The 12,666-nt window shown below is 43.4% G+C and overlaps 1 protein-coding gene across 18 annotated transcripts in view; it reads right to left on the bottom strand.

Moving 5' to 3' along the window:
* The window catches only part of Mtss1 (MTSS I-BAR domain containing 1), a 157,618-nt gene that overhangs the window by 19,998 nt on the left and 124,954 nt on the right, over positions 1–12,666 (bottom strand). For 12 of the 18 annotated variants that reach the window (XM_008845451.2, XM_029569563.1, XM_029569561.1 and 9 more), the window contains 3 exons: positions 12,379–12,470; positions 8,426–8,500; positions 3,951–3,962 (listed from right to left, as the gene is read on the bottom strand). In XM_008845451.2, the coding sequence (XP_008843673.1) occupies positions 3,951–3,962; positions 8,426–8,500; positions 12,379–12,470 (179 nt within the window). The remainder of the gene's footprint in view (positions 1–3,950; positions 3,963–8,425; positions 8,501–12,378; positions 12,471–12,666) is intronic. The other 6 variants (XM_008845456.3, XM_008845452.3, XM_029569559.1 and 3 more) reach the window with 1 other exon arrangement.

The following is a 12,666-nucleotide window of genomic DNA, read 5'->3' on the forward strand; positions in this document are numbered from 1 at the left end:
GGTTATGTGCACATGAGTTCAGGTGCCTTTGGAATCCAGAGGCATTGGATCCTCCTGGAGTTGGAGTTGCATGCAGTTATGAACCACCTGATGTGGGTGCTGGACACTGAACTCGGGTCCTCTGCAGGAGCAGTATGCACTCTTAACCACCAAGCCATCTCCTCAGCCCATTAATTTTTATTTATTTGTATTTTATGTGTATGAGTGCCTTGCTTGAAGAAGTGTAAGTGCATTACAAGTGTACAACGCCCGTGGAAGCTAGAAGAAGGCATTGGATCCCTGGAACTAGTTATAAGCTGGTTAACCATGTGGGTGCTGGGAAACAAACCCAGGTCCATATATGTTATCTACCTGATGCAAAGTAAGTGCTGTGGCAATAGTTATATTAGGGAATAGTAACAGGAAAAAGTCTGTAAATGCACAGTACAGATACAAATTGTTTTGTTTTGAGAGAGGATCTCCCTGTAGCCCCAGCTAGCCTGGAAGGTGCTATGTAGACCAGGCTGGCCTGGATCTCAGAGATCCATCTGCCTCTGTCTCTGGAGGTAGAATTAAAGGTGTGTGCTATATTGCCCTGCTTTACAGATGCAAATTTTAAAAAATATTTCAGGTGTGTTTGGTTGAATTTATAGATCTGGAATCTGCAGAGGACTGATTTGTAAAAGCCCATCATTCCCCTCCCTTCAACATAGTTTAGAGTCCAAGCTACCTCCTCAAGTACAGGCTCTGGTCTTTTTCCCACTCAAACTCCATCCTCTTGTCTTACCTCTGCTCCTTCCGCCCTCTCTGGGCCACCAAGATCTCTCACCTGGACAGTTGCAAGAGCTCCCAAAGTGTCTCTCTAGTCACACTTGAACCAGCCTGCCCAGAACAGCCCTCAGCTACTTTCCAAATGTGAATATCATCTCTCTTTCTCAATAGCTCCCACTGCTCTCAAGAAAAGGCCAACATCCTTAGCAAGGCCAGCCCTGCAAGACTTACACAGATCACTACCTGTCCACACACATCCTCAGCCTTCTCCAGCCACTATCTCCCTCCCCTTCTCTTTTCTCCTCTAGGGCCTGGGCCCTGTGCAGTTCCCTCTTCTTCTCCTACTTAAGGCTACGCATTCTGCGGTCCTATGTAATTCTCCAGTCTGCAGGGAACTCCCTCCCCCAACCTGGATTCTCTTCCTTGATCTAAGTACTCTCTCCTTGCCCTTCATGGTGCTCCCCCGTGCTACCTTCCCGAAGTGTTTATTCATTCAAAATCAGTCTGACCTGCTACCAGTGCGGAAACCATGCACATTTTTTTTTCTGGTTTGAGGTTTTTTGTTTTGTTGTTGTTGTTGTTTTGAGACAGGGTCTTACTGTGTATCACTGGTTGGCCTGGAACTTGCTATTTAGACTACACTGGCCTTGAACTCACCTGTGTCTGCCTCCTAAGTCCTAGGACTAAATGTGTACACCACCATGCCTGGCCCAACCATGCATGTTTTTCTGCCTGTATTGTATTTTCTCACTCAGTGTACTTGCCTAGAAGTCAGCAGGTACTCAAACATCTCCAAATGAAGGAAGCACCTACATGCTAACTTCAAGGGCTCAACCATCAGGCCTTAAATAGCCTAGGGCTTCAGAACCAACAAATCCCAGGGCCATCAAGCAGTCAGAAGAAGGGAGAGTTTAGATGCCTTAGAAGGTTTCCCAGACAAAATTCCTGAGCAAAAACTTTGGTTTGGTCTTTTCTGTAAAATATTAGTTGTCCTCAGTCTTAAGATCTCCCTGACCCCACCCCCACCCCACCCCATTCCCACTGCTAGTTTCCTGACCCGTCTTTCAAATCAAACATCAACAAAACACACATGTATATTCCTATGTCTTTGTATCTTTCACTCTGAAGTTTTCTGGGTCATCTAATGCTATAGTTAAGTAAATTTGCAATATTTTTCTCTTGCTGATCTGCTTTTGTCACAGGGAGCCAGCTAGCCTTGAGCTGCTGGTGCACTCACTTCTACTTCCCAAGTGTCCAAGTGTCAGAATCATGGATGTCACCACCCTGTGCCTGGAAAATCTTTCTCTGTGTTCCCTCCCCTTTGGCTCCCTGTTACACCTTTTGTTTACATTCACTACAGCACTGAGCACACCACCAGCTTAAACTGGTTGCAAGGGAGTTCAAGTTCCTCAAAGGGGCAGCATTATCTCTTCCCAGGGCAAAGTCATTTGCAATGAGTTATAAATTCCTTCCACTGTGGAGGTATTAGCATTCCATATACAGGTACCTGGAGTTCAAGATGAACAGTTCCAATTAGGAATTCCCAAAGGATGGGGAAATTTTATACACACACACACACACACACACACACACACACACACACATACAGAGATACAAAATATATACATAGATATCTACTATGTATCTATGTATATCCAATTCAGTTCAATCCAACCTCCTTTGGGCTCCGCATATATGAAATAAGTGCAGAGAAGTCTCTAAGATGAGCAGAACCCTCAGAAGTAACAAAGCCGGGAGGCTGTGTGGTTTCTTCATTCATCCCAAGCCTGCCTCATATCAGTTCAAACAAACAAAATGCTGTTTACTCCATGGATTGATTTAGGCCTGGCTATCCATAAAGGGTCTTGTACAATTTGACAGTGACGGGAGATCCTCAAAAGGGCTCTATGCTATGATTCAGTTTCCATGAAATGTCCGGAAGAGGCAAACCCGGAGACAGAGAATATGTGACTGTCAGAAGCTGGGAGCTGGGGAGAAGGTAAGAGAATGCCTCCCGAAGAGGCCTGGGTGTCTTTGGGGATGATAAAACTGTCCTGAAATTAGAGAGTGGAGATGACTGCACAACAGTGAACATACAAAAGTCCCTGAGATTTACAATCTAAAATGGTTAAAATGACAAATGGTTAAATGACAAATGATAAATTTGTATCTCAATAAGCAAAAATATGCCTGCGTCTTACCTTCTTTCCAAAGGTTAACTAAAAATTGTTTATATGGTTTCACAGACACAATATTTAAAACAGGAAGGGATCCTCCTTTATAAAAACTTAAGAATGAGTAGCCCAACATACCACAAGGGGACAAAGAGGCAAGACTCTGTCCCCCACAAGAGCAGGCCATCCTGGCTCCACTGATCAAAGGAGATCCATGTGGATGGGGGTTGGAGATGACAGAATCCAATGCCAACACCTCTTGGGAGCTCAGAGGACAATTAGGCACAATCAGGCAAGCAAGAGAGCACACAGATACCTCACAGACAGACCTGGAAACAGTGACAGTAAAACAACTGGCTGTTGAGTGGCATAATCGCTCACAGTGAGGTTCAGATTCAACCAAGAGAATCTCTTTGAGTATTGAGTTAAAGATCTGACACCTTAGAAATAAAGCATTTCACAAACTCTGCTGAAATAAGAAATACTTCTTTAAAAAAAAAAAAAAAACAAAAAAAAAAAAAACCAGAAGATTGGTTTTAGAACGAGCTATATGATCCTGGATAGTAGAGATTTTGCATTGCAAGCTTAATATAACCAAATCAGATTTGAGAATTACTCTGAGGTGGGATTTAGTGTAGCACTTTTGTTTGCATGTGGAACAGACACATATATTCATATATACTTGGTACATATGCATGTATATATAAATACATTGTCTTCCAATGGAAGGAAGGCTTTGAATCACTTGGTATTTCTTTTTTCCAAGAGTCTTATACTGATTACGAAGATGCAACAGCTCACAGAATATGGTGCTAACAGTTTATGGCCAAACACTCAAGAAAGGAAATAACTGAAACACATACACACATGATTTCCTTAAAGTTATGGGAAATTAAGTAGGCACAATTGATTGTTCTGAGCTGGAAGGGAACGTTGGGTAGCTAGCATAGGTCTGAACAACAATTGAGAGCCCACAGCAAGGACCACGCCATGATCAGCCACCAGAGATTTGGGGTGTAGACTTACCCAGAGCATCCACTGGCAGGGGCGCAGGGTGAGAAAGTACAGGATACACAATTGACACAAAAAGGAAAACGATAAAGTCAAACTGGTATTCGCAGTATCTGCTTTAACTTTTGCTCACGTGTGAGACAGATGATAGCTTGATTTATATTCCAGTGATCAAACCCACATCCACTGAGAGCTGCACAGCCAAGCTCCCCAATTCCTGCCTGCTTAATATTCTTTCCATCTCATCCTTTTCTTCTGTCCTTCCCAGTCAGTGATTTCTACACTTAGAGGACGAGGATTTGGTAAAGAGAGATGAAGAATACGTACCTAGGCCAATTCAGATACCTTAGCAAGAAAACCTTTCAAGTATGATTTATCATAACTTATGTATATAATTCTAACTTTACATAGAATGAAACTTTTAAAAAATTCAGAAACCCAAATTTTTAACATAATATTAAATATTCTATTGGCATGGAACTCTGTGAGCCTTCCCCCCCACCCCCGCTCCAAAGCATTTATTAGCCTGGTTTTGCAGATACTAGTGAAAAAAAAATCATGGATTCAACTATTTAAAGGGTTAACATATCACCATTCCAGTTTTCTTTTTCAAAGCAAATCCCTGACAAACTTTTAGGGCTTACAGGTGGAAACAGAAGGATTTATCCTAATTCAATCTTTATTTCTATTTTTATTGTTTTGCAGTGCTGAGGATCGAACCCAGGGCCTGTGCATACTAGGCAAATGGCCTACCACACTGAGCTACATCCTGAAAGCAATTTTTAAAATTTGAATTAATAAAATAGGTGCTGGGGCTATAGCTCAGCGGCAGAAAACCTGCCTAATACGCATGAAGTCCCTGGATTTGTCCCTGAACAACATGCACACACACACACAAATACAAGCAATGATAATAATGTGCGTTAATTAAATAAGAAAATATGCTGATCTTACACAGTGATATAGCAAAAATAGGTGTAGCTTGAAGCACCCCCTGTTTCTGATCCTCTGCTACTTTCCCTGTTGGGGCCCCAAAGGCTTGACCAGGAAGTGTGTCCAAGTTACACTCTTCAGAGTTCAGGGCCAGTAGGCCAGCTCCACACTTCTCTAGCTTCTTCTTTATGAAGGCTGGATCTGCACTATGCCTTTGACCCAGTGCCTTAGACTAGAACGTCCCTCAGGGTGAAGCCATGTCACTCCGATCCCTGACGCCCTGCTTTGTGTGCACTCCTGTTAGGCACTGGACAAGCCTGCCTTCAAGAAAGAAAAAGTCTGGCACATTCATCTACAGACAACACAGATTCCAAGTCGCTTTATAATGACTTGGGGATCAAATTTAACAAACGACAAGCCACTTAAAGTGTCTGTGACAGAAATATTGAAGTACTTTTCGATTAAAAATTGCCATTCCCTACAGTTTAAAAAAACTGAGTAAGAAAAAAAAAAACTGAGTAAGAATGTGATAAAGGATTTTGTTTGCAAAGTTAAGAAGTAGGGGAATAAACTGCTCACAAGCCACATCCTGTATGGCGTGCCTGCCTAAGTCAAGGACAAGATGAACACCAGGCTGATCTGCACAAAGGCATTTGAAATATCAGATGGAGAGTGAGAAGAATTTCTAAATCCAAGCTCATTTTCTGAAAAAGAGGTAGTAGAAACTGCTTGAGAGTGTCCTGGGAATGTATTAAAACCAAAGTGACTGTGTAAGTCAGGCTCAGTTTACCAAGACACACGAAATGACACAGCCAAAGCCTGCATCCCATCTAACTCATAACATTTCACAATCAAGAGTCCAGAAACATGCCACTTGAAAGATATGGACAGTCACAACAGGTTTTCTAACAGAATGGGAAATACCAGCTACCCAGAACCCCAAACAACCAAAGTCTCAGATTTCTTCTTGTTCTTAAAGAAGGCAGGTCCATTCCACTCTGGGGTCAGACACCTGCTAGGAGAGCACTCCACAAGAGCCTGGGCAGAATGATGAGTCTAGTCCCTTCTAGAAGGCTATGCTCACGCCCAAATCATATAAATATGAGTACCTGATCTAAGAATGCACTTGAGTGCTTTAGGGAAAAAAATTACAAGGAAATCAAACGAGTTCTACTTGTAACTAGAAACTTATGTCTAGAGTAACTAGAAAATTACCCGGAATGCTGCCGGCTACTAACTGGTCCTACAGATATTAACACAGGACCTGGAGGGTGAACATGGTTAGGACTACAAAGGTCATTGCTTCAGAACCCCCTGATCATAGCCTCTACTCACTCAGCCTCGGGCACCAGGAGACTTCACAATTCAATGCCAATTACTTCCAAATCTCAAGGCTAGGCTCATTTCATGTTTGGTACAGTCCAGTGCCCTGAGTCCTGAATCTTCCTTTCTGGGCTGGACAAACAGCTCATTAGCGTCCAGGCAGCCTACACCAGCACTAGGCAGGTCTAATTGCCACAACTTTCTTTAATGTTACACTGTGACTGAGCCACTGGGTTTCAACTAGAGGTCCAAATTCTGCTAATTTGACAATGCCAGTGACTGAGTGGCAAATGAGAACCCTCTCAGCTTCTGTGTTGGGCTTAGTTATCTCTGCAACTCTGGAAAGAGACCCCTAGGAGGGCTGAGGGAAAATAGCTACTTCTGCTGACATCCTTTCCCACAAGCTCCCAAACCCTTTCTAAGCCTAAGTATCTTGCCTGGACCACATCTTCAAGCCCATTCTCTCTCCTAGCTCAAAGCTGCCAAGCTGTCCATCTCTAGGTGGACAGCCTGCTCTTCCAGGAGCCTCAGATTGATGGGATATGATAGCAACTTTATTCAGTTACCTTCAGACTCAAACTGTGCTGGCCAGAAACCCTGTAACTTATCAAACCCAGCTCCTCAGTGCCCCTCATGAGATAGAATATTAAATTGGGATGCACCAGAAACACACATACCAGAGAAACTACAACAGCCAAGAAGAACAAGAAATCTGACTGTGGGTGAAAACCCTGCTGCCTTCATCTTGAAATAGGCTTGAGGTGGTTGTGAGACTTGAAAAGAAGGAACCCTTTAAAAAGTCAGCTGAGTGTGGTGGTGCACACCTTTAATTCCAGCACTCAGGAGGCAGAGGTAGGCAGATTTCTGTGAGCTGGAGGCCAGCCTGGTGTACATAGTGAGTTCCAGATCAGCTTGGGCTACAGGAGATCCTGTCTTGAAAAAGAAAAAAAAGGCCAAAGCTTACAAAGCTTCATCTTGCCATCATCTCCCACCACCAATGCCTTCTTGAAATGTGTTTTCGTTCTATTCCAAATAAGCACTGCTTGTTGAGGAAAGAGTGTGGAGTTCTCTCCCTAAAGATGTTGCTTTGAACAACCTTCAATACCATCATCTACAGGCTGGAGAGATGGCTCAGTGGTTAAGAGCACTGGCTGCTCTTGGAGAAGACCTGGATTCAGTTCCCAGCACCCATATGGTAGCTAACAACCATGTGTGCCATGTGTAACTCCAGCTCCAGGGAATCTGATACCCTCTTCTGACCTCCAAGGGCATTGGATCACAGGGGTGCACTTATATACATGCAGGTAATACACTCATATAAAATATAAAAAAAAAAAAATTTAAATGCCATCACCCACAGAGCAACCCAAAGGAAAAAACTCCATCTTATCATCAGCTGAGATTTTTTTTTTTTTTAAAAAAAAAGCAAGTTCCAGGCCAGTCAGGGCTACAGGAAACACTGTCTCAACCTCCCTTCCCCCAAAATATGGCAATATTGGCCAACTCAAGTGAGATGTCTTGCATTTCCTATCTTAAGAAAATGTTACGAATGCTTGCAAAGTGAATACAGCTACATTTTCTTCGCTCTTCAAACTCCATTTTGGAGGAGCAAAGACGGCTCATGGATGTGACAATTCATTGATCTATGAAGATGATGAACTAGAAAAGGGGTAGGAAGAGGGGCACCTTGTATGTTCGTAGCTTCCCTTAGTGGTGAATCATCATGCTCTACCCTTATAAACACATGGAAAATCTCTTAGACAGAAAGGCAGTCTCCAGGCAAAGAGGAAACCTCCAGGCTCCCTCCACAGCCAGTAGTAACAAGACTTAATAGGGGGTTTCAGAGATTATAGACTATGAAAGATGAAGGCAAAAATGACATCATTTCTGTAATAATTACTGTAGAACATTTGCATAAAGGCTCCTTGCATTATCCCAGGGCTTCCAAGAAATTTGTATGTTTTATTGCAAAGCACAGCAGGCAAGGAACTGTCAGATTCTGAAGACAGAGGAGGGGGAGGACGGTCAAAACAATAGTCCACAAGGGCTTTGCACTGACCCAAGTCCTGCGCTTTAAGAATTTTAATGGGATAGGAGCTACTTGCTCCTGTCCCTTCTCCAGGGCCAACCTACCTACGGAAGCCCAAAATCACATGGCTTCTTCTTCGAAGACACGCCAGCATATACTCACTTTCTCTCAAAGTCACACTATCATTGCCAGAATTTGCAGTTACCTTTTTTTGCTTTCTTCTGCAGCTTCAGTGTATCGGAGGACTTCTTTTTTATCTCTTGGCGAGCTTTCTTATATTCTAAGGGAAAGCAGAATATTGAATAATTTCACCACTTTGCTCAGCCTTCAACCCAAAAAGCACAAACTCAGACGCCCAGTAAATAGCTATATCCAAACATGCTACAATCAAAATCTCACAGTGACATTTTACAACAGAGACGCTACTGACATGAAAAACAAAACACACAGTTCTTCCTTCTCCTGCTCACTCTGAGAGAAGATGTCATTCGGGAATAGTTTAATAAAAACAAATCAGTCTCTCAGCTAAAGTCGGGAAAGACCTTCAATGTTACCTACTTTCCTGAGGCATGCAGGGTCTGAGACATATTTGTTCAGGGTACAAATACAAACCCTGACCAGAGTTTCCCTAAAGCCCAACTCTGTGTCACTTCCGTGTTCAAAAACATACACATGGGGCTGGGGGCTGGTCAGTGAGTCAAGAGCTTGCCATGCAAGCATCAGGACATGAGTTTGGGTCCTCAGGACTAATGATAAAAAGCCAGGCACAGCTGCAAGTCATTTGTAACTTCAGGGCAGTGGAGAGGAAACAAGGAATCCCTGGAGCTCGCTGATCACAGTCTACACAAAATGGCAAGCTCCAGGCTCAACGAAGAGACACCGTCTCAAAATAAGGTGGACAGTGTTTGAGGAAGACACCTAATGAATGTCAACCTCTGGCCTCCTGTAGTGGTTTGAAAGAGAATGTCCCCCATAGGCTCCAAGTATTTGGACATTTTGTCCCTAGTTGGTGGCGCTGTTTTGGGAGGTTTTAGAAGGTGTGGCCATGCAGGAGGAAGCACGTCACTGAGAGTGGGTTTAGAGAGTTCTTAAGCCTTGTTGGATCTCCAGCAGCTCTCTGATTCCTGTGTCTGCATGAAGATGTGAGATCTTAGTTCTGTCCCTACTCCAGCCACCTCTGCCACCATGCCTCCCCACCATGATGGACTTGTGCCCCTTTGGAACCATAAGCTAAATAAACTCTTCCTTTTATAAGTTCCCTTTGTCATGGCGATGGTGTTTCTATCACAGCAAAAGAAAAATAACTAATACACCACAACAGGAACTCTGTCCCACACATGTGCGCACATCTCCCTCCCCACTCCCCAGCCTCATCCTAGCTACTCCTTTGCAGTAGTGCAGGAAACCCTTACCAGGATGGGGAAGGTCTACTACTGGTGGCTTTTGCTGCATTTCTGAATTTCTCCCATCTTACCTGTCTCTTTACATGGCTTTCTATCTAGCCACTATCTCCCCACTGCTTCACATTCATTAGGATGTCCCTTAAATGGTACCTTGTTTTCCCGATTCCTCAACAAACTTGCACTCATCTACCTACCATGGAACTCTGGCTCCCTCATGCCCCATCCTACACCCTGCTGTGTGGTTCTATGGCCTCCCCAGGGGAAGCAGTGGTGCCCTGGTCTCCTCTGCACACCTTGGGATGCTGGGGAGTAGTGTGACCTGTGTGATCACTTGCTGGCACATGCTTGGTGAGTGAAGGCTGAACTGAAAAGGTGAAGAAATACTTTCTTACAAAGACTGGAAGAGGTTGGTACCCTAAACCCCCAGGGCCTTTCCAGACAGAGGCCATCTCACAAGCCAATATCCCCCATAGGCTCAAGTATTTGAACACTTGGTATATGGTCCCAGTTGGTGGCACTGTTTGGGGAGGGTCATGGAACCTTTAGAAGGCATGGCCTTGCTGGAAGAAGCACATCACTAAGGGGCTGGCTTTGAGAGTTCATACCCTTGTCCCACTTCCGGCTTGTTCTTTCTGATTCCTCCATGTTCATGAAGATGTGAGCTCTCAGCTTTCTGCTCCAGCCACCTCCTGCCATTCTTCCCCTCTATGGTGGACTCTTATCCTTCTGGAACTATGATCCCAATAAACTCTTCCTTCTATAAGCTGCCTTGGTCATGGTGTTTTGCCTCAGCAACAGAAAGCAAACTAATATACTAACAAACGGTCTAAATTTATACTTGGGCCCAGGCTGTCTTGGTATGATTATAAACATAAAGGAAGGAACTGAGAAACATTTCTCTGCATGTACTTGGGAATATTCAGTGACCATCAAGGGACCTTTGCTTTACTGGACAAACACAGATCAAGCAGAGCCTTTTGCCAGACCTGCTAACCTTCCTCCTATAAGCTAAGAAGAATGATTCTGACACAAGCTTTCCACATCCAGTTTTAACATCTCTTTCGTAAAGTCACGTTTGCGGTGTTATTACACAGATACATTTAATGAACAAATCAAATATAAATTATCAATTCTTTCACCAGCTGAAAAGAACGTTCAAATGTTTCTAGTTTCTTTAACCTAATGAAACTAAAGTGATTAGCAGGCAGTGAGACAATAGGTCCAATAACTCTGCCTGCATCCTTAACTTCACATGAAAAGCTAAAGCCTTTTTTAGGATTCTTTCAAACATAAAAGCTAGATCCCAGATGAGAAATACCACCAGAAATGGATCCTAAAGAAGGAAAATCCTTTAAAAACAACTTTAGAGGAAACACAAGATTCAGTGTGCCTTTTCCCTGTTGAAGGTACATTATAACTTTTTTTAAAAATTGGGAGTAAGAGGAATAAAGGGTTTTATGTTAACTTTGAAAGGCGCTTGCTATATATCTGACTACTACACCAGTACTCTTGAGCTCGCAACACACACAAGCCACCGCTGTGCTGTTTTACTGCATCATTTCATCAAAATGCTTCACTGAAATGCTTCAAAAGACTGGTTTCTAGTAAACATGACCCCCCATCATGTGTGATTAACGATTTTTAGAGGTCATGAACCAACTCAAGGTCAATTTATGTATTTTGTGGCTCTAGTGAGTGTACAGACAAGAAACATGAAGACTCAGTCACTCAGGGTGCATGAATGGGAAGGACTGGGATGGGTGTACAACTTCCCAATTACTGACGGTTACTGATGGCTTCCAGGGATGTGGAATAATCTTCACGGTATAGCCTGAAGTAGACACAAGAAACCATCTCCATTACCATAAAGCAGCCAATCTCAGGAGCAACCTAGTGTGGTCCATCCTCACTCCCTGAGCAAAGGCTGGTTCTTCACTGTAGCCTTTACTGTGCTGTGTCTTGTAGGATCCCTTTGTTCCTGTATTAGTAGATACCACACCTATCTTTGTAGCCACTCCATAACACCCAGCACACAAAGAACCTGAGAACTAGCCAGGTATGATGAAATGTGTCTGCCACCTCAGCACTTGGAAGACTGAGGTGGGAAGATCATTTGAGTTTAGGAGTTCAAGACCAGTCTAGACAATGTAGTGGAGCTGCATCTAAAAATAGCAACCAACCAGTATGACCTAAACAAGGGACAAGGCCTGATGCAATACACTATCACTTGAAAGTGTATCAATGTTGTTTCTTCTGCATATCATACCTAGTCCCCTCTCAGACCATCAGGACCCCCCAATGAGTAATTAAAGCAGTTCACAAAGACTTGTGCTACCCAAGACAATACACAGAGAAGATAGTTCCATCTAGATGACCTAAGGTCAGTGTATACCATGAGAGTCCTGGCCTTCAAAACATTCCAAAATGACTTAAATATGTATGTTTGGCATTGAGCCCACCACTACAATTCACATTTAATTCAAGAAACTGCAAAGCCACAGAGCAGTCAAATGACCAGCTGCTGAGTGATGACTCATGCCAATCAAACAGCACTCAATCTTACAATGGGAATACTTGAAAGCCTTCATTTCCTAAAACCAAAATGCCTATGGGAGGAGCAGGGACAGAAGGCCCTGAGCTGCTTGGGTGACAACAGCTAACCCAGCAGAGGTGCCTGGCTGAAGTCAGCAACATGCACAGCTCTTCTCAGAGTGCAGTGAGGACCACTGTGCACACAGAAGCCTCTTGCTTGTACCTTTTGCATGGTCCTTGTCCAGCTGGTTGGCCACTTTCTTCCATTCTTCCATCTGTTCTTGAAGTGGGTTTATCAGGCAATCAATTAGAGCACTTTTGCCAAAAGAGAAAGAAAAGATGAAATTAAACAGATGAAATTAAACAGATATATTCTGCTGTCAAGCTTTACACTAGATAGTAGGCATAGTGTCAGGTGCCTGTAATGATCAATTTCAGCACCTGAGAGGTGGAGGCTGAAGGATCAGGAGTTCAAGCCTAGCTGGACTACATAAGAACCTTCTTCAATCTC

Source organism: Nannospalax galili, unplaced genomic scaffold (assembly GCF_000622305.1).
Source record: "Nannospalax galili isolate Female #2095 unplaced genomic scaffold, S.galili_v1.0 scaffold380, whole genome shotgun sequence".
NCBI classification, from domain to species: domain Eukaryota; kingdom Metazoa; phylum Chordata; class Mammalia; order Rodentia; family Spalacidae; genus Nannospalax; species Nannospalax galili.